At 35.4% G+C, this 23193-nt stretch overlaps 1 protein-coding gene and 1 pseudogene across 1 annotated transcript; both read left to right on the forward strand.

Moving 5' to 3' along the window:
• The first annotated feature begins 9 nt into the window (after positions 1–9).
• LOC109093764 (neuropeptides B/W receptor type 1-like) lies at positions 10–11181 on the forward strand. Its single transcript, XM_042713979.1, has 3 exons — positions 10–82; positions 3849–3933; positions 10016–11181. Exons 1-3 carry the CDS (start codon positions 10–12, stop codon positions 11064–11066), a joined length of 1209 nt encoding a protein of 402 aa, XP_042569913.1. The 3' UTR covers positions 11067–11181.
• Positions 11182–13329: 2148 nt separating this feature from the next.
• Positions 13330–20293, forward strand: LOC122135222 (annotated as a pseudogene).
• The last annotated feature ends 2900 nt before the right edge of the window (positions 20294–23193 follow it).

Here is a 23193-nt window from a genome sequence, read left to right on the forward strand (position 1 = left end):
GAGGCCCTGATGGCTGAAATCTGGCTCTGCTCACTCTGGGCAGAGAATGAGAGGTGCAGATTTGCAGAGGAGACCACCCGAGGTAAACTCATTAAGAGTCCAATAAAAAACCTTCTGTCGGGACGGCAGGACTCCCACAGATACTCCAGTGACAATACCATTAACAACAAGAGCAGAGAAAAGAGAAACCCACAGACAAAAGAGCCCTCTAATTAGCAGAGCACTTCCAAGTGACATATGCTCCTGGAATCGGGAGTGAGGGATAAGGGAAAAGTAGGAAAAGAAGAGAGTGAAGAGGAACTGCCTCAGGCGTGTAGACAGCAGGGCCTGTGAATGACTCCTGTGCCATAAAGGCAGCACAAAAGGACCTGAAAGCCTATCAACTGTACCACCAAACTGAGATAAGCAACGCATCGCTCTGTGGTCATTCTTTCTTTTGTCTGCACAATGGATGCCAGGATGACAGTCATAACGGACTCCATAGGGGTAGCGGTGATAATGTGCGCTTTGTTTTACGTTGACATTCCTCACAGATTAAATGAAAGAAGATTAAATATTGAAAAATGAATAATGCTTGATGCATTTGAGGGAAACTCTCTGTCCTTTAGTGCTTTGTGACATTGGATAACCTCTCTTGATCCAATCCCAGTGGAATCTTTGATGCGTGGATGACATTTCATCACAACACGCAACGACAGAACCGCAGAGCCAGACATAATTCACTGTGCATCTACACACATCTACACACATATAATGATTAAATAAATTCATGTAAATATATTACAATTCACTATATTCACTTTTTATATTGTGTTAAACATGCAATTGTATCTCACTGGATATGTGTATGTTTGATATATATAAAAAAAAAAGTATTTGCAGAGACAATCGTGTTACATCTCTCCCGCTGGTACTAATCATACCTGACCAGACTGTTGCCAAGCAACATACAAAATACATGACTGAACTGTGTGATGCAAATATCATAAATGTAAGCTATATATATGTGTGTGTGTGTGTGTGTGTGTGTGTGTATTCACACACTGTTATTAGTATCATTGCGTTACTATTATAGTGTTTATTAGTATTTTGATTTTTTTTATTTTCTAATATGTTTATATAGTTTTTATTACATTTGTTTTATGATTTTAGTTGGTTTAGTTAACTGTAATAACCCTGATATATATAAAATAAAGGAGACAACATACAATTTTCTGTTAGTAGTGGTCCAAAAATACTGGCTTGAATACTGATCTGAACAAACTGAACTCACATTTATGGGGCATGCGACCTCTCGATGTAAGATTCCTCTTTGACCTGACATTCCTTTAACCTTACAGACACAGTTTGCTGAGGTCATGTGTATCTCTTACAGCTCAATAAAAGCTGTGAGCTCTGTCCCTTTCCCATGAGGTTAATGAGTGTTCAGTCCAGCTGAGCAATGCTTCAGTGACATCACTGAATGACATTATCTAGGCTGCAAGTCAATTGGTTCTGCTGTACAGTTTGTACTTACTAATTTGCAATATCTTTTTTTATGCAAGTGTCATTTTAATTGAATAAAATGGCTTATAATGAAAAAAGTAATGTAGTGCATCTCAGTGTATGAACATTTCCATTCACTGTCAGCTGTTCTAGTGCATTTGCATGATTATGTCAAGTTGACATACCTAGAGACAGAAAGAGGCTCCTTTCACTGTTCCAAATTTGCGCACTTTGCGGTTCTCTACAAAGTCTGTTAAAAAGCTTACTGGAACATTATATAAGGATTGGTTTAGGCTACTACAACTAATCCCATACAAAAATAAATAAATAATAATAATAATAATAATAAATTTTGTTACTTAAAAAAAAAAACTAAAAAGTAATGAAATATTTATTTTATTTTATTTCAGGTAGTTTCCAAAGCAAGATTTTGTATTTTCTTTTCGTTGAACAAGAACTGAAAATAAAACTGAACGAAAACTAAAACTAAATAGACATATTAAAAAAGTAATAAAAATGACACAAAAAACACAATTACTAAATTTAATTAAAATAAAAATGGAAACTGAAAATTTAAAGACAAAAACTGTTAAAATATTAATAAAAACTATAATAGCATCTCAATATTAGCATATAATTATTATTGTTTGTAGTGTCCCTGTAGCTAAAGTGGTAGAGCATTGCGTTAACAAGCGCAAGGTTGGGGGTTCGATTCCCCGGGAAAACATGATCGATAAAAATGGATAGCCTGAATGCACTGAAAGTCGCTTTGGATAAAAGCGTCTGCTAAATGCATAAATTTAATTATAGACATGCAGAATGAGATCTAAAACTCTAAAACCTGTAAACAAATTAAATTTGAAGTAAAGTAAAAAAAAAAAAAAAAAAAAAATATATATATATATATATATATATATATATATATATATATATATATATATATATATGACACAAAAGGAATACAAAATTTTCACATTTATGGACAGGGTTTAAATAATGCAAACTGTTTATAAGTGAGTGTTTGCAGTCTTAGTGGTTTAAACAGAGTGAAGCTGAACATGGCTCTCTAGCGCCACCTCTTGATACGCGAGATTCTTTTTTTATTAATAATCTGCCCCCTGCTGGAGAAATAAGAACGTCCCTAAAAGTCTGTCAAAGGGCTTGCAAATCGGGTTTCAACTTGAGTATGTATTTATGTGTTTGGATTTCATTCATGTTTTGGCATGCACTTTGGTGAAAGCCAGTCTCTTCTATGTATTGACTTGAGCAACCTCAGTTTCACATGAGCGCCTCATCTTTTAAATCCTTTCAATACTCAGAGAGGGGAAAACACTCTGTCCTTATTAGACTGAATTTTTATTCTCTTCTCTCCCTCATATTTATTTCCTCTTCCATGAGATGCCTTTCATCTTATCCACGGTCTGAAATTGTCCTGTGACAGACTGTGTCTGCGTTATTTGTCCAATGATTTGTCTAATGTCATCCTTGGTCATTGTTCACATTCTGTTTAGAGGTATCTCTGCTTCCTTTGTTCCCTGAATGCTGGCAGATCAGTCTATTGCCTCTGCCAGCTTGAAATATACAACAACAGAATCCAAACAACAAGGTAGAACAACAGATTTGATCCTTGTGGACAGAAAACGTCTGCGTTAGCTAAGAAAATGTTAACCACACATGCAATTGCATCAGGGATTAGGAAGGAAGAATCATCTCTATTAGTTCCCAGTCTTTATTATTGGTCATCAATAAAAATGTTGTGAGCTGAGCTTGTTCCCCAGGCAACATACTGAATGGTAATATTTTTCTTCATTAGTTCAGAAGCAAAGAACTTTTCAAGATCACATTCATTATGCAAAGAACATGCTAAACACTGCCTGTCATCTGGGAAAATTAATGGCTACAGTTGTGTTCATTAGGATGTGAATTCCAGGGCAGAGCAGGACCCTGTGACCGCAATCATTCTGAATGTGCTTTTAGAGGCTTCACGCTACAGAGATGATTAAGATCTTCATTCATGCATACAAACATCATAAGCAACTTTAAATTCAACACAGAGATCTTATTGCCTTATCAATCTCAATTTTAAACATTATCCTCCTTCATAAAATTGTTCATCATTATGTTTGTGTGAAAGCATTTGCATTCAGCCATTTTCATCTGTTACGTTGTCATTTACATTGAGCTCAACACGTTCAAAACAGTGGACATCATTTTGTGGACTTCAGGCAAAACCCCCAGCACTCCCCCACTCACCATCATGAACAGCACTGTGGCTGCAGTAGAGTCATTCAAGTTCCTGGGCACCACCATCACACAGAACCTGAAGTGAGACATTCACATTGATGCTATTGTAAAAAACAAAGGCCCAGGAGAGGATGGACTGAGGAAGTTCAACCTGCCACAGGAGCTGCTCACAAAGTTCTACTCGGCCATCAATGAGTCTGCCCTGTATTCTTATATAACAGTTTGATTTGACTCACCAAATCAGACATCAGGAGACTAGAACGAACAGCCAGGACTGCTGAGAGTATTATTGGTAACCCCCTGCCTAACCTTAAAGATCTTTAAACCTCTAGAGTAAAGAAAAGGTAAAATCGCTATGGACCTCTCACACCCAGCACACTTCCTCTTTGAACTGTTAGCGGCGATACAGAGCACTGAGCACCAAAACAGTGAGACACAAGAACAGCTTTCCCCCCAGGCCATTTTCCACCTGAGCAATAGGTTCATGTGCACATTCACAATTCTGTCTATTGATATTTTCTCTATATTTTATTACAATATTATGTTTTTTATTTATTATCTATTCTCTTTATTATTAGTGTTTTATTTCACTTTATTACCTCAAAGTATATGTATGTCTGCACTATGTCTGTACTCAAAGCTCCTGTCACCAAGACTCAATTCTAAGTGTGTGTAAACACTCTTGGCAATAAAGCTCTTTCTGATTCTGATTCCGCTTGTATTATTTAGGACTTTCTAGCTCACTAACAAATCATGTGATACATTCAAAGAGAATCTTTACTATGAAAATGCAAATGTTACATGTACAATTACGTTACATCATAAGAGAAAATTCAGCAAAATGCTCAGTCTAATCTCCCTTTAGTTTTTTTTTCCACATTATATTTGATCCATATTTAGATACATTATCATGTTAAAATATTGCTGTATACAGAAAACAGAAAGCAAAGCATATAAATGAAATGAAACACAAAGATAAAAGAAATTAGAAATAAAGGGTTGATAATAAGAATGAATGATGTTAAATAATCTTTTGATTCACATTGCCATTACATTTTTTAATTAATTATTTATTTATCTATTTTATTTTATTTTATTTAGTTACATTTATTTCTTTCACCCCCTTTCTACTTTCATGTATCAAAACTTTCTGAAGTATATTCATATTTAGGATTATCTCATATTTACTTACACGTTTTTGCTAGATTCGATGAAACAAACCCATATAGGAAAAAAAAATAATAAATGAAATATTTTTGTTACATTCTCTTGACAGTAATGAGATGAAAAAATCATTTCCTTTTCTTTCTTTCTTTTTCTCTTTGAGTGCTAGATTTAAGAATAAAAGGCGGGAGAATGTCATCAGATGTATTGCTTTCAATTAATGTACTGCATTTATATTTTTTTAGTCATGCAGAGACAGATAATACATTTTTTATATAATTATAGTTATAATATCAGCAGTTATGATTTGATTTTTTTTTTAACAGTGATGTTTCATTCTAAAATATTATGAATGCAGTTGTGGCTACTTATATGTTTATGGCACCTATAATCAGAAAATGCTAGGTTTATTGTTATTTTTATATATCAGCCAATACATTTTTCACTGCAGGGAGTTCATTAAAGGAAAATAAGCTGTTTGCAAACATTATTAAAAACATAAGTTTGTTTAATCAGTAAGGGCTGTTAATCAGAAATAATTATTAAACAAGAGGCCTTATGATTTGAGGTTGGTTAGCAATATCTTTTCTGGACTATGGCAATGGGCAACAGTGAGAGCACTCCTAAACCAAATCCTACCCTGAAAGTTATGGTCCATTGCACTCTGTAATAACACTCAAAATGTGAAAATTAATCCACAGTGGCCTAAACCGCAAACACACACAGGCACCCAAGTGTAAAACTAACATGTCCACATAATAATGCGTGGACAGTTTCAATACATCAGTGAACCCTACAGCCTGCTGAAAGACATCTGCATGTAATAAATGTGCTATTGAGGCACCACTGTTGCAAATCCATGAGGCCTGTTTATAGAGCGAGAGTACAGACTGCTGCTGTTAAAGAAATAAGGAGAAAATAAGAGAGAGAACATTTTAATGCAATCACTTCCTGCCATTACTGAAAATTGGCTCAGCACCACTCATTTATGCATTAGCAAAGAGGTGCTAACATGCTGTTTTTTTATTGGCTGGAAATTATTTCAAAGCCCACATGGTGGAAAGATGAGTTTACAAAAAGAAAAGAAAAAAAAAAGAAAAAGAAAAAAGCCTTAAAGAGCCTTATTTGATGAATCATCACTGAAATAAGAGAAGGAATCTTGAAAAATGATTTGCAAAAAGCTTGGGCCATCAAGGACCAGTGAACACGACTGGAAAAGAAAGCATCAAAAATTTAAAAATTGTTTGAGTCCCAGGGTTTCAGTTATAGAGAGTTATAAAGATATAAAATAATGAAGAAATTGCTAAGATATTACATTTTAATGAAAACATATAAAACACAATGTTACTAATGTGGCTAATAATGTTTTTTTTTTCACATTTAAGGATTATAACTCAGTAAACATCTTCTAAAATGTATTTATTTATCCAACTATCCCTTTGGCTACGCTGGCAGTTTCTGAGTGACCAAATTGGTTTGAATCTACTGAATAAGTTACATCTTCTTGCTTCTATAGTCTGAATCTAGTAAATGTACATGTAAAATCTGTACAGCTTAAAGGATTAGCTCATTTCCAGAATAAAAATTTCCTGATAATTTACTCATCCCTGTGTCATCCGAGATGTTCATGTCTTTCTGTCTTCAGTCACAAAGAAATTAAGGTTTTTGAGGAAAACATTCCAGGATTTTTCTCCATATAATGGAGTTCAATGTGGACCAATGGGTTGAAGGTCCACATTGCAGTTTCAGTGCAGCTTCAAAGGGCTCCAGACGATCCCAGCTGAGGAATAAGGGTCTTATCTAGTGAAACAATCAGTGACTCCCATGTTTTCAGTCTTGCATGCATTGAGCAGCCTTTTATTGAAGAGACCTTGAAAAGCAATTTTACTTACATTTTGTGTTACCAAAACCATTTGACTGTTTGAAAAGTGGCATCAAGGACACTAAAAGGCTCCTTGCTTTGAAATAAAGGCTATGACATATGTACTTTTAAGACATTTTTTAAATTTTGCTTTTTAATTGAAAGCTTGATTTGATTTTTATGTTTTGACAACAGTTGTGCTTTACTATGTCCTGCGTCAAGGACTTGCATTTATATTAAATGTGAATCAAAGCAGAATAAACAAAAACAAAGTACAAATGGAGCGTAAGGAGCACTGTGTAATAGAACAAAACACACCACGTCACCCAGCTCACCTTCTCTCATTTTCTCTCTATCTCTCAGTGAGGACCGAACAAAAATGCTTGTAATGACTATGCTCTATACAGATGTGATGTTCTCTGTGGCGTCAGTCAGAAGAGTTTTGGTCTGTGTTAAATATTCTCTCACTCTACTTCACTCCCCCTGGACACTTCTATGTGGTGTCTGATTTGAATTCTTATTCTTTCCTACTGAATTACAAGACAGTGTGGTTTGTGACCAGCTGATGCTGTTCACGAACCTTTGTGTTGAGATGAGATGGAATCTGTTTTTGTTTGTTCTGTCTGCAGTGCAGCTTTCAATTAAGCACCACAAGTTAAAGCGATAATTCACCTAAAAATGAAAATTTTGTCATCATTTACTCATCATCATGTTGTTCTAAACCTGTATGACTTTCTTTCCAACTTGTGTGTGTGTTCTGCAGAAGAAAAAAGGGTGAGTAAATGATAGAAATGTGTACTGTTCTTTTAAGGATCAGTGCTAAGGTTGAGATTAAACAACAATCCGGAATGACTAAATTACAGGTTAAAAAAACTCCATATATATGTATATATATATATATATATATATAGATAGAGAGAGAGAGAGAGAGAGAGAGAGAGAGAGAGAGAGAGAGAGAGAGAGAGAGAGAAAGAGAGAGATTAATTATATAGTACATAGTATAGTTTTGTTGACAGTTATAGGTAGCTAGTTTCAGAAGTTAACAGAAACAAACTGTCTTGCATAAGCAATTAACATTTTCTTAGTTTTAAACAGCTGCTGACACTGCATGACACTGTAAATGCCCTGCAGTTTTAAATAAATGTTTGTTATGTCTTAATTACTGTATCCAGATTCTTGGTTTTGATTATTAAATTCAGATTCTGGAGACAAAAAAAAAAAAGTTTTTTTTTTCTTTGCTTTTCTTTTCTTAATTGCACATTGGAACACATTTGTGTCACAGTTTATTTGTTTTAATGTGAAATGATTTTCCATTACACAGAATAATCTACACTAACTGTTCAAATAAATAATAAAAGAACTTAATAACTTAAGCTTTAAAATGTGATCCATACCCTTTCCCTTCCCCTGAGCACTCATGCCCTTTTCTAAGTCAAATCAATCTTCAAGTCATGAGTTATGACAGTCTGTTTTCCGCATTGACAACCTTTCCTAGTCCATCGATCATTAGACTCTATTTCATCTTTTGGCCTGATCATAAAAGTTCAAAGTGCTCATTGTGTCTGGCACCCATTTTACTCCTGTTTATTCCTATTAATTTACAATTTAATGTTTTTTTTTTCTTTTTTTTTTCATTTAAGGTAAATACAGAGACTTTCTGAGACTTGTGTCGCTATCACATTACTAATACCACTTTTCTTTTTTTAAGTGCTTGATTGATAATTTTTCATGGCTAAATCAGAACTTATATGCATCCACTCGGGGAGAACATTATGGCCTTTGATTTACTGTGTAAAAGATGAAGTGGAGTGCTTTTACTTAATTTTGTAGAATGAACTTGAAAATTACTCTTCATACTGTATGTGGTCTACTATACATTAGGCATAATAGATTTCTGAAAGCCTCGTACGTGAATACAGGAAGAAGGTATTATTTTTAAATATTTATAGCAGCCACAGAAACCTTACCTTGACAACTGCGAATATATTTTGCAAATACTTACGTCAGCAGTGATGGTTGACATACTACTTACTTTCTTTTGTTTTAAACAGTCTAAAATGAACTCTACACAGCCACTCCTTGTTTCTCATCTTGCTTTAAATAGACTGTTATATGCCTCACATATATAATATATAAATGTCATTATATATTAAGCAATCCTTAATATATGCAGAAATTGAGAATAATGCATTATCTAATTTAAAAGAAAATAGCATTGCAAAAATTTATAAAATTATGAAAGATTAAATTATGTTCATATACATCATATCAGCAGGTGTCTGCATACATAATATCCTGATGAATAAATCCCCATAAAAGTAACATAATAAAGTTAGAGAACAATATATTTAAATGAATTCCTGAAGTGTGTAGTCATCCGCATAAGAGGGTTGTAAGACAGAAAAAAAAAGTTGACTTGTAAATCACTATGGCAATACATTTGTTAAAAATAGCCTTAAAATAATGCCTAAACATACTGACGTTTCAGCCCCAACAGGAAAAAGGCTGCAGGCTTCCTAGCGTTAGAATTATCCATTTACATCACTATACTTTTTAACTAATGCCCTCAATTTATCAAAAGTGCAGTGGGTCAGTACTTAATTTTTTACTTTTGCATGTCTGAACAAAAGAGATTAAATCCATTTTGGTATGTTTTGATTTATTTAGCCTATCATTTTATATTATTTTATTTCACTGCTATTCATTTATATTTCTTTTTCATTCATTTTATTACATTTATTTACTTATTTTTAGGTTCTGTCTAGTGTTAACTTTTTTAACCAACTTCATTCTACAACAATACAGTCATTTGTTTTATAAGACTAAGTGGATAAATGGCACTTTATGAGACTCACTGTATTTCCTGTTGGACAATACAAGATTAAAATGATATGAGAGACTGGTGGAGGGTAAGTCTTACATCATGCGTGCGTAAAATCGAGCGCGTAAAAGCGCTGCGTTTTGCCTTTTACCACAAGGTGTCCATTAAATACCAATAGAGCAGAACAGCAGAAGATCCTGTATGTCTGGATCTGTCTGGTAAGATGACTAATTCTCAACGTTTTTACTTTTCTATTGACTTCAATGAATTTTCAACTTCTTGAAATGATACATATTATTTCAGAAATCGTTTATGTTTTAAACGTTTTAATAAACAACTAACTGTAACTAAATAGGTAAACTATAATAATTGTACGAATAGGTGCAACACACCAAATTTTGACTTCTATGCATAAAAAAACAACGCAGTGTTGCATGTAGTTTATCTTATCTAACAAACTTTTACTTATTCTACTTTTTAAAGGTTATGTTTTTAATGGAATTCAAAGACACAATGGATAATAAAACAATCCAATCTTCATGCAACATGACCAGTCCGGACTACAACCAAACCAACTGCACGTCTCCAACGTGGATGCTCTACCCTGACTTCTACATTTGGATACCAGTTATTTACTCAATAATCTGCGCCGTGGGACTGTCTGGCAACACCGCTGTCATTTATGTGATCTTGAAGGCGCCTAAAATGAAAACCGTCACCAACTTATTCATTTTGAATTTGGCAATCGCCGACGACCTTTTCACGTTGGTGTTGCCCATCAACATAGCCGAGCACCTGTTAAACTACTGGCCGTTTGGAGAGATTTTATGCAAAGTGATTCTTTCCATAGACCACTACAACATCTTCTCCAGCATCTTCTTCTTGACTGTGATGAGTGTGGACCGCTATCTGGTCGTGGTGTCCACGTTGCGCTCCAAACGGATGCCCCACCGGTCCTACAGGTCAGCCAGAACGATCAGCCTGAGCGTCTGGGCTCTGGTCATTCTCATCGTGATGCCCTTCACCGTTTTCGCCGGTGTCTATGTGAGTCCCGACGACGCGGAGAGCCGGAAGAGCTGCGTTTTGAGTTTCCCAAGCCCTGAGAGTTTCTGGTTCAAAGCCAGTCGGATCTACACCCTGGTCCTCGGTTTTGTCATTCCAGTTTCGACCATTTGCATCCTCTATAGCGTGATGGTCTACAAGCTGAGACGCATGAGACTCAACTCAAATGGAAAGGCTCTGGACAAAGCCAAGAAACGAGTCACAATGATGGTTTTCGTCGTGCTTGCCGTTTGCTTGTTCTGTTGGACACCCTTTCACCTGAGTACGGTGGTCGCCCTCACCTCAGACTTGCCCACCACCCCTCTGGTTATAGGTATTTCTTATTTTATCACGGGACTGAGTTATGCCAACTCGTGTCTCAATCCGTTTCTTTACGCGTTCTTAGACGATAGTTTCAGGAAGGCGTTTAAGAAATTGCTGGAGTGCTGAAACCTTTTTTTTCTACCCTCACAAATCAACCAATACGGTTCAAGTTCCCATTCAGCAACATCAAATCATGAAAGTGTTGTTTTTAACTCAAAAGTCAAAACGCACTTCAAAGTCACTTTAAGACGATCAACTTGACTTATCAAGTAGCTAATTTATTTGCACTGTATTCATCATAGTCTAGTTTAAACGTTATTTACCTAATCAGTATTTCAATTTGAAGTGTATCAGAAGAGTAATGAATGTAACACTGTTAAGTGTGACTTTACTACCACTTTGATCTATAGCACAAATAAACTTAAATTTCTATTTTTTGTATTTTTACAGTATGCTACGAATTTCATTAAAACGCATTCATTAACAAATTGATAAAATTTGTTTTAAAGTGTAGATAGTAATTTATGTAGTCTACAATACTAATATATCTCTCATGCTATGTGAATGTCTTTGCATAATAAGCTTAAAAGCTTTGAAACTGAAACTCTGTCGCCTCCTGCGGCATAAAATGCTGCTGCTTGTGTTGTGTTCGATGTTGGTAATTAATAAATTTGAGTGCAGTGTTCAGTATGTTTATTTTTCCCTAAGTAGCCTATGTTTTTCGCGTGAATGAAGTTGAAATGAAAATGCTTCATACTGAATGTAAGAAAATAATTAGGTATTCATGCCCTTCCCTTAGTATTGAATCAGTGACGGAATAAAAGTCATTGTAAACTGCTGTTACGTAATACCTAACACCACCAGAAGAGGGCAGGAGGATATCATGTTGTAATTTAAACCTTTTCATGATGTTAACGCGTTCTCTTAACCAGAAAGATACCAGTGCAATTTTAAAAGTTGTAAACATGTATGAATACTATTTACATATACACTAAATTCCTCGATAATTTATTAGAATATTTATTAATGAATCATTATACTGATGTCAGTATACATTAACAAAAAATATAAGTATAAATCTCAAAACTGTTAACTTAGATTAGAATGATCTATCAGCTATAATAAAATTAAAATCATATAATTAAAATGAAAATAATAAAAATAAAACCTGTATTGCTGCAACCAAGATAAACAGATAATTTAGCTAGATCTCATCAGGTTAACTTTAGACCAGTAGCATTAAAAAGTTGATTAAAAACTAATTTAAGAGATACAATTTCCCTCTCTTAAATCTATAATGATTGCTATATTCCATGCGGAACTCTTAAGGATGTTAATTTATTGAACATTTAGGTCTTTCTAAGCATTTCTAATAGCCATTACTCTTCATTGAATTGCACTGGAGGGCATTTAATTGTGATGTAATGGTGATTCTCATACACAGGGGTAACTTTGTGTTTGTCCAATAATATATACAAAATCTCTTGTGGGGGCAAGGAATTTATCCAAAATTTTTGTTTCTGCTTTGCACCCAAATACCATTATAAACACACATTCAAGGCACATACTTGCATATATATTTCAAATGAACAATCTGCACTGTCCATTTCACATTACCTGTTTTTATGCCTTTTGTTTCTCTCCCACCTGTCACCACATTGTCTCTTGCGTGTCACCGCTATCATCTCTAGCTCCTCTCCAGCTCATTGGCTCATTTTCTCCCTGGCACCACTCTGAGTTTTCCAACCTCTGCTTTTCAGAGCTGCTGATTTGTGAGTGCAGGTTGAAAATCGATTGCCTCACATTTCAGTGAGTGTTCTCCACCGGGATACAAAATACCCCCTCATTTATCTCCACCACCAACTGCAGTAGAGTTAGCCATGTGTGCTGCCTTATAAACACTCTAGCCAGCACAACATCACTATAAATATTCTCCAGCTTCACTTCTCTCTCTCTCTCTCTCTCTCTTGCTCTCTCTCTGTCATACTGCATCACCAACAGCCATGAGTAAAGGCTTTCACTGTAAAAAAGATGCCACTGGCAAAGGCATTGTAAATTTTAGTCTCAAGGTTAGTTGTGAGTATTTTATCTATCTCTGTGCGTTATGTACTGAGCAGTATATATGGTAAAGAAAGCATCTTAAAGCCTCCTAATCATGCATTGTGATTTCGAAAGCATTATGATTTTCGAATCCTCATTATATTTCTGTGCATTTTTATTTTTTCATTGCCTCCAAATAACTAGTCTCAGTTTCTCTACATAAAAAGCAATAAACTATTTGTAAATGCTCTTTTAGTCAGTATTATTAGCCTTTAGCTTTCATTGTTATGCAGAAGACATACAGCTCTATATTTCTTCTAGGCCAGATAAAATTTGACAGCTTTCCAAGATGGTGGATTGCATCAAGGACATTGGAGACTATCATGTCAAGTCTTTTTTTTTTGCTAAATTTATATGGGAATTTTCTACCTATATTCATGACACTGAAAAGTTAAGTCATCCTTTCATAACTTCAAGACTCAATTATAGTAATGCACTTTTGGCTAAATGCCTCAGTGTCTCCATAAAAAAACTGCAAATGTAACTGTCCAATATTGTCATTACTACACTTATTTTAAAAGACCTTTCTCTGCTTTCTATCACTGAATAGTCTAATCACTCAACTGTTAAGCAAAATAACACCTCTAGTCTTTCTAGTTGTTATTTAAAAGGGTCATATGATGCGATTTTAATTTTTCCTTTCTCTTTGGAGTGTTACAAGATCTTGGTGCATAAAGAAGATCTGTAAAGTTGCAAAGACACGCAAAGAAAGAAGGCATACCTTTTATTCTCATTGTAGTATTGACGTGACATACAGCCAAGTATGGTGACCCATACTCAGAATTGGTGCTCTGCATTTAACCCATCCAAAGTGCACACACACAGCAGTAAACACACACACCGTGAACACACACCCGGAGCATTTATGCTGCGGCGCCCGGGGAGCTCCAAAAGAGGAAGATATCCGCTTCCTCATGCCTGGAGCTGATCCGTGCTGGTCGCTGAGGAAATACATCAACTTTGCACTGTGCATCGCTGGATCGGCTTTCCAGCCTAGGCTCGTCACATGTGGTTGCAGCAAGCTCCTTCGTCGAATCCACCGGCTGTGCTGTTCTCAAGCCGCCTGCCTCTGCTCACTCTAGAAACTCACTCTAAAACTGCTTTGTTTTTGCCTTTCAAAAGAGGACGCGACTAGAAATCATGTTTAAATCACGTTTATAATGGTTTTTATGTTCATGTCTCGTCGCTCCGGCCGGACAAGGCATCACAATATGTTAAGGGGCGTAACATTTCTGTCACACGCTTGATGCATTCCACCAATCACAACGCACTGGATAGCTGGCCAATCACAACACACCTCCCTTTTCAGAGCGATGAGCCTTGTAAAAATCTATGTGTTTCAGAAGGCGGGGCGTAGAGGAAAAACAATAATGTACAGTATGTGGAAAATAATGTGTTTTTTTAACCTTAAACCGCATAAACACATTTCATTACACCAAATACAAAAAATAATGTTATTTTTAGCAGCATCATATGACCCCTTTAAATTATTTTTAGATATTTTTTTAAATTATGTATATATTTTTAAATTACATTTTTAATTTATCGATTTTTTTTCTTTACCATTTTTAAAAGATTGTGAATATCATTAAGATAATCATGTATTATAAATCAAATGTCAAATTTGTTTTTTACTCAAATACTATATTTCTTTTGTACCTGGCTAGGTGTATCTCAGTGTTTGTTCAACAAGGAATGAAAAGTGTAGCAACCAACCCTGGATCTAAACTTATTAACATATTCACCCGCACGCGCAATGTTTGATTACTGTAACAACCTAATGTGCGTGAAGTGAACGTAGGATTCTGAGGAGATTCGTCTCGCAGAACATGAAATCTTAAGCAGTAAGAGTCTCTTTTTTCTTGGTTTAAGATGGACCCATCTCTCTTCAGACTTCTTGTCTTCACTTGCTTCTTGTGAGACATATATAAGTTTATGTTAGTTTCTTATCTTCTCTTCAACAGTTGTGGGTACTTTCTTGGTGTGGTGGGGCTCGTGGGGAACTGCCTGGTCATGTATGTAATTATCAGGTGAGAATAAGTGTTCGGGGTTAGAGTCTCACCTCCACACCTCGTCCTCACTCCGAGTGGGCCTCGAACCCGGGCCACAACCTCGTCCTCGCTCCGCGTGGGCCTCTTGAGATCAGGGGAGTGAGGTTACCTGCTCCTGCACCCCCTAAACCTCACTCTCATCCGGGGTCACAGCACCAATGGGAGGTGGAGGCCCTAACAAGGAGGCTAAATGACTGCAGCCACTAGCGTCTGTCGCTAGTGCGTCTCTTGAGATCAGGGGAGTGAGGTTTACCTGCACAGCACCTACTCGCTGGCCTTCGTTACACTCACCCCCTAAACCTCACTCTCATCCGGGTCACGGCACCAATGTCACCCCTCTCTCCCGGGTCCTCACCGCCACACCTCGGCCTCGCTCCGCGTGGGCCTCTACCCGGGTCTCCTGCATGGGAGGTGGAGGCCCTAACAAGGAGGCTAAATGATTGCAGCCACTAGCGTCTGTCGCTAGTGCGTCTCTTGAGATCAGGGCAGTGAGGTTTACCTGCACAGCACCTACTCGCTGGCCTCCGTTACACTAGGCCAAAGGAAGAGCTCGATATAGTGATCTATAAAGGATGACAACCAGTTTAATGTATGTGAGGTGTGTAGGCTTACCAAGTTAACCCCATGAAATATATATATATTTTTAAATGGAACAAATGTGTCATATTTGATACATCAGGCTTTTATGGCCAGAGTAGTATGATATAGCAAGAATAAGGGGCTCACACTCAAGTAGGAGAAAAACATTTTATTTAGACACCCAAACAATTTCAGCAATTTGGTGCTGATAATTTATTTACATGAAATTCTTATCGCTTGTAATTTAAATCAGTAAAAAAAAAAAAATGTGTATATGTGTATATATATTATAACAGTACAGCAGTTGTTATTTTATACTAGCTTCCAATAATGTCTTAGTAAGATGATATTTAAATGCTTAGTCTTGTGATCAAAGCTCTGTAATTGTAAAGGCAAAACATATAATGCAATGTAATACAGTGATGATTGAGAGATTTTTCAAAAGCCTGTTGTATTATTTTGATACTTACATTTTAACATTTGTTTTCTATAAAGTGATGTATGGATAATCAATTAAACCCAAATTACTTCAGTCCAGTTTTTATTCATCTTGAAAATAAAATGTTTTGGTTTACTTTATAAAAATCATTGAAGACTGGCATGTAACATAAAGGTGGACATTTTTAGAATAATAATAAAAAGCATTTTACTGAACTATCAAACAAATATTAGAAGGCGTATAGAAGATTGTGCACAAAAGGTTTTTTCAGTAAAATTGAGATCATGTTGATAATTTAGAGGCCTTGGAAATTCCTCTATCAAATATGACACAGGCTATAGGGACAAAAAGAGCATCATTATACAATATGTTCATCTTGCTGCAATATTGCTTCATCATCATGTTTTTATTCATTAGGATCGTTATTTGAAATGCTTCTTATGATTTACATTTCCCTAATGTTAATGTATGGTTACCAATTGGTTATTGTCTGTAGAACCAATTCCCAGTGTCCTGAGATTGTTCATTGGTTTTTATTGTATGATGCGTAGTTCTCAGCTGGTTTGTTTCTGCATCTAGATTTCATGCCAGCACAGAACAAAATTGGTTATCATAAAAAATAAAAAATAATGGGCTTAAAACAGACAATATATAAATATTTTAATTTGTGACCTGCAATCCATCTATGTTTCCATTTGCCTAATTTGTTTTACTTTTACCAAATAATTTTTTGCCAAAATACAGAACAGTGTGATTGGACTCAACAAAAGATATGAGAAGCGTATTCTCCTAAATAGTTTAAAACTATTTCTTTTTATATTTTAGCTTTGCATGTTTACATGGCTAAATTATCACCAGAACAGACCTACCACCCATTTTTGGGTTGATAACCACCAGTTAGAGTACTCAACATGTTCTTGCCCTGTAGTTGAAACTGTAGATTAACAAATATGTTGCTTAAACCGACACCATTTTCTCTTTTCTGATGCTTGCTAATCTATCGTAGCACTTGTTCTGCCAGTGTCCTGTTACAACCCTGCTTATTCATTACATTGCTAAATAAACATTTGGTTCTTGTCCAAAAGTCCATGGCGTGAAACAACTGTAGACATGGGCCAAGACACAGCTTTTCAATCAGCACAACAAGAGTTTGTATCAGCAGAATACACAATGAGTGTTACAACCATTAAACATTGTTTCAGCCATTCCTGAGGTTTAATTCAGAGAAATTGAAATTCATGTAGGTTTGACTAGGGAGAGAAAATGCAAAATGTCCCCCTGATTTACCAACCTGCAGTCTTCGCCTGGTCATTCGCTTTAACATGACAAGCATGGCCATGTAGTAATTTTGTCTAGCCCTCTCTCATCCTTGTGTTTTGTTTAAGGTATAATTATGAAGGAATTCCATGCTGATCTAATGTATTACTCAGACGTGCTGATATATAGTCATATGGGCTTATTTAAAAACCCGTTGCTAGTCTGGTTACCAAGCAATGCCTGCAGTTTCTTTCTCTGAGCTTCATTGAAATTGGAATGAAAAGTGTCGGTCTACCTCTTGAGGATTTCACAACATCACTGTCATAGTCTTTCTTTTATATACAAAAAGAAACAGTCTATGCCTAAATTTGATCATATTTGAAGATAAGCATAGCTGATTCATAATTTACTTCACAAATTTACTCACCCGTTATCTAAGATGTAGATGAGTTTGTTTGTTTGAAGAATCTGTCCCCTGTTGTCCTCTTACATCAAAATCCACCTACATATTTGCTCAAAAATGTTTTGGACTGTTTTTGATTGTGCTTGTGCATGTTTTGCTTGTAAATGGTGATCTGTGCATATTTCTCTCCTGATTCAGACGAGTTGATTGTTCTCCAAAGAAAGCAATATCAGAGGACTTGTATTTTAGTTAGAAGCAATGATTTGAAGTTTTAAAAAAAACTTCTTAATGGTGAATTTGTTTCTTACAAACATGCAGATTTTCACTTCACAAGACTTTAATTGGAGTGGTGTGAATTACTTGTGGATTAATGTGATGTCTTTATCAGCCGTTTAAACTCTCATTCTGACGGCACCCATTCACTACAGAGGATCCATTGGTGAGCATTGGTGCTAAATTCCTCCACATCTATTCCGATGAAAAAACTCATCTACATCATGGATGGCATAATTTCTGGGGGAACTATTCCTTTAACCCTAATCCTAATACTGGAGATTCATCTGTGGTTATTGTTATTTGCTTTTTGAATGATACTCTCGTTTAACCTTGTCTTTGTTAATAGGTCATGTCATCTAGCAGGACATTGCCAACAATGGCATATGATCAATATATGATAATAATTTGATATGATAATACTGTGTGTTTTGCATACATGCATATCCTCCATACAAAGCTAAAACTATTTCCTAATATAATGTAAAGTTGTGAACAGGTCATTCATTTTGGATTTTGTTTCCACAGAATGATTTTAAATTCATAATGTCTTGAATAAAAGTGGTACACAAAGATGAAAACAGCCGCCAACATTTACATCTTTAACCTGGCCTTGGCTGATGCACTAGTTCTGGCCACTCTTCCTTTCCAAGGCACGGATGCCATCCTTGGTTTCTGGCCCTTCGGTTTGGCTGTGTACATAGCCGTCTACCACCCCATGCCCTCCCTGACAGTTCGTACCCCGCTCCGAGCCAAGCTGATCAACGTGGCTGTGTGGGTAATGGCATCAGCTGTAGGACTGCCTGTTATGATCATGGGTCAGGTGGAGGAGGAGAAGGATGTTTACGGTAGTCTCTTTTCTCATTCTCCTGTGTCAGCCTGCCACTCCGAAACATGTTTCTTCATTATGTCACGCAAATGTGAATCCAACTTTGCCATTTTTTTATGTTGTCATGTTGATATGTCATAGGCAGCTGTAATTCAAATAATTATATTTCTGGTTTTACTGCATATTAAAGATGCACTAAGTAAGTTTTTGTTGCATTGACCAGCCTGCAGGTGGGCTGCCTGTTTTTATTTAAAATTTCAAATATGAAATTTTTATATAAAAATACACAAACAAAAAATTCAATATTAAATTAACATAAACCAAACTGGCATTTAAATTAAATTAAAAATGTATGACTGTATGTATGACTTTGTGTGCATGAATAATGATTACTAAATGGCAGATCATGTGATCTCCACCATCATTGTAGAATAAAATAGCTTTTTCTAGGCCTCATATGAGTGTATAATATTTGAAACATATATACAGTACAAAAGTTTGGGGTCAGTAAGAATTATTGCTTTTATTCAGCATGGATGCATTAAGTTGGTTTTAAAAAAGTGATTGACACTTTCATAATATAATTTTATAAAAGATTTCCAGAAAAATATTAAGCAGCACAACTGTTTTCAGCATTGATGATAATAAGACACGTTTCTTGTTTCTTCTTTGTGAACTTCTAAGTAGTAGGATAAATAGGCATTCATTTCATCCCTATTCTCTCTTGTGGAAGGCATTGTTTTCCATTTCATGAGTCCTCTCGTGATTTATTGTAAATCATGGCACTACTTTAAATCAGCTTTTATCAGTTAATTCCCTGATTTTCTTTCTGTGAACATACTGAACCTTCCTAAACCAAGAGAACACTGGTGGCCTGTGTTTGTGATTTGTGTGTTCCTTTTCTCTTTCTAGATTCCTGTTGTGATCATAAGCATCTGTTATGGTTTGATGGTACGACGCCTGCGCAGTGTCCGTCTCTTGTACGGCTCAAGAGAGAAAGACCAGAATCTGAGGAGAATCACCTAAATGTACTGTCTGTTGTCACTGCTTTTGTGTTGTGCTGGATGCCGGTGCAGGTCTTCCTCTATGCCTTCCTTCAAGCGGTGTTTCTGTGAGTTCTGTATCCTGGCCAACAGTTTTTTACTAGAAGAGCAGTGCAAGAAGTCACTGAGGCAGGAAAGAGAATGTGCTGAGGAGGAAGAAAAAGAGGTGGTTATTGATGAAGGTGCCATTCCAGTGGGTGCAGATTAGAGCTTTTCTAAGTGACCGTATTCTTGGTTGGCAACCTCTGAACTCGTGAAGAAACTTACAATTGAGTAAAGTTGTGTAAACATTGTGTCTTTTGTCTGGTTTAAAATTTTCTCTATTTATCTTTAGCTGGCAGATGATTTGTGTTGATTCAGAATTAGAAGTATGGTTATACAAGACCATTGTTTCACACGGGACAATAGGGCTTTTTCCCCCTCTTTGAATCTTATAGTGTATATAAGATTTTTACATTGTAAACTTTATACAGTATATATAAAAAATATATATATATTTACATTGTTTATTGTATTCCTTATATAATACAATGACTAATTAGTATTATATTATGTTATATATTATGTAATAATATTCTAATAATATATAATATGTTAATAATATATTAAAAATTATTTTTGAATGGTAGTGTATATTACAGACACTTAAAAGAATTCAGTATTTGAAGATATTTCTATTTAATGACTGCGATATCACAGTACTGATAATCAAGTACTTATGTGCCTGTGTCTAATAATGAGCTTGAAAGCATTTATTTTCAACTGAATTGTTTGACTATGACTCAGAATGAATCAGATTGACAGGTTATGCTAATGAAGATGAGACTCTTCCCCAAAAATAACATCTGTTTGACATCTGTGATATGTTGTACAGACAGGTGGGAAGGGGAGGGGATTTAAAGAAACTATTGATTTCTTGGTTTCATCTGCTTGTCCTATGATGGGATTGAGAACATGTTTCCTTGATCTTGGTCAGCTTACAAGGAACACGCTGGAGTGAAGGATCTAAGAAACATCTGTTTTTGTTTTTGTCTGTGTGCTGTGAAATGCTTGCCAGATGGTATTCCAATGCTTGATATATGCTCCTTATGCCAAGGTTCATCTAGTCCCGCTTCAGCATTTAAACTATATTTTAATGAAACTCTTGACTGAAGGGATGCAAATATCATAAAGAATGCATAAAATTACTTCTTGTTCTTCTATACAGGTTGGTTAGATGAGAAAACAAGTTGCATACAGATATATATATATATATATATATATATATATATATATATATATATATATATATATATATATATATATATATATGAATAAAAAATGTAATTACTTTTAAATACTTTTTCTAATTTTTTTAACCCATCTTTAACCATGTGGTTATTGATCAGTTTTGATTAGCTAGTCATTGAAATGCTTGAGGATATTTAGTCTTTGTAAACAAGGCCACCAAAAGACCTCAAATTAAGAAAGATGTGTTCTGTCCATGGCTTACTATGTCTCAGTTTGTCGAGATCTGACAATTAAAATCATCTTACTATACACCCCAGGCCCAGTAAGCATTCAGCTTTGTACTGTACTTTTAGAAGGGTCTATGTTGTTCAACCAGCATAAAAAAAATTATGTACATCATTTGGAAACTATTGATTTGGGGGCATTTTAAACATTAAAGTGTCTAAATAATTGAAAGCAACCTGTGCCTTCCAACAGGTATTTCCATTAAAAAAAAAAAAATAAGTATAGACCTATTAAAGGTATTTTCTGACAACATAATCATACAGTATCTTACATTAATCAAAGAAACTTACTGCCCCTCTGTGGTTGTTTAAGGACTTGGTTTCGATAAAGGGATACTCCACCCCAAAATGAAAATTTTGTCATTAATCACTTACCCCCATGTCATTCCAAACCCGCATACGCAGCATACGGTGATATGGGGAGACACAGAGGAGACCGCTGACAAAGGAATTATTGAATAAAGTTTTCTTCTTTACAAAAAGTGTTCCCGTTCATATAACCCAGATTGAACGTCTGATTACAGATGGACGACTTCCATACCTTTTATGGACCTTGACACTGTTATTTACTTGGCAGTCTATGGGACAATCACAGGCCTCCCGGATTTCATCCAAAATATCTTAAATTGTGTTCGAAGACGAACTGAACTTTATGGGTTTGGAACCGCATGGGGTAGTGATTAATGACAAAATTTCCATTTTGGGGTGGAGTAACCCTTTAAGGCAGATTTGCTTAGTAGCATTTTATGTGTCTTCTCAGAATATTACTTGACAAAAAAAAAACACCCTACCATGAATCATCAATATGTAAGTTTTATCTTGGGCCATTCCTAAGCAACCTGCTGTACTGAATGATTTTGTAAAACGTTTTGATCTGGATGTATAGGTTGTGTTTTTTTTTTTTTTACTACTACAGCTATAAATTGCTTTGTTTTTTATCAACTTCAAACTGCATAAAAAAAAAAAAAAAAAAAGCTTGATGTACCAGAATCTCAAGCTTCTCATGATATTGCTGGTCAAATAGCTGTCTGGTAAAGTAAACCAGCCCATCTCATTTTTAAGACCTGGCAGTACTGGAAATGAACTAGTTTGTAGCATTTCTCTCTGTTTGCAGTGAAGTGACCACTAATGTGATTTTCATTTTACCTGTCAATCGCGTCCTTGCCAAACTGCTGCTAGAGCCTTGCTTCATCTCGTGTGCGTATTATTAGCAATAGGTGGCAGCACTAGCACAGAAACGCTTTTGCAGCTGTAGTGTCGGTCTATCACTGAAGCAGCGGGTGGCTCTCTAGGCGCACTCAGAAAGTCTTAGACCTCAGGTTATAAGATGAATGAGATGAATGCTGTAAAACTGAAATAATGAAATCAAATCTTTTTGGTTACCAGCCATTCTAGGAAGCTCAGAGATCAGCAATAACATTTTTAATTGGTTTCTTTGCTTTCTTTTTAACTTAAGACAAAATTAGTGCATATAGGGGGAAAGGTGTACTGAGTAGGTCATCTTCTGAAAAGCTGTGTACTGCTAAAAATATAAAACTCTTTGTTGCAATAAAATGTATTTCACTTGAACGGATTTTATTTTTTAGCTTTGAATAATATATATTATGTGGTATATAAACAGTAATTTATTACATAATTATGCGTATTATATAATTACATAAAACTGAATCGTTAACTTAATATAAAAACAAAAAGAGAAACCAAATTCACAGTAAGAGCTTTAAACGTTTGAAATCTGATTTGTGTTATTTTATTTTCCTACTAA

This window comes from Cyprinus carpio, chromosome A23 (genome assembly GCF_018340385.1).
Source record: "Cyprinus carpio isolate SPL01 chromosome A23, ASM1834038v1, whole genome shotgun sequence".
NCBI lineage: Eukaryota > Metazoa > Chordata > Actinopteri > Cypriniformes > Cyprinidae > Cyprinus > Cyprinus carpio.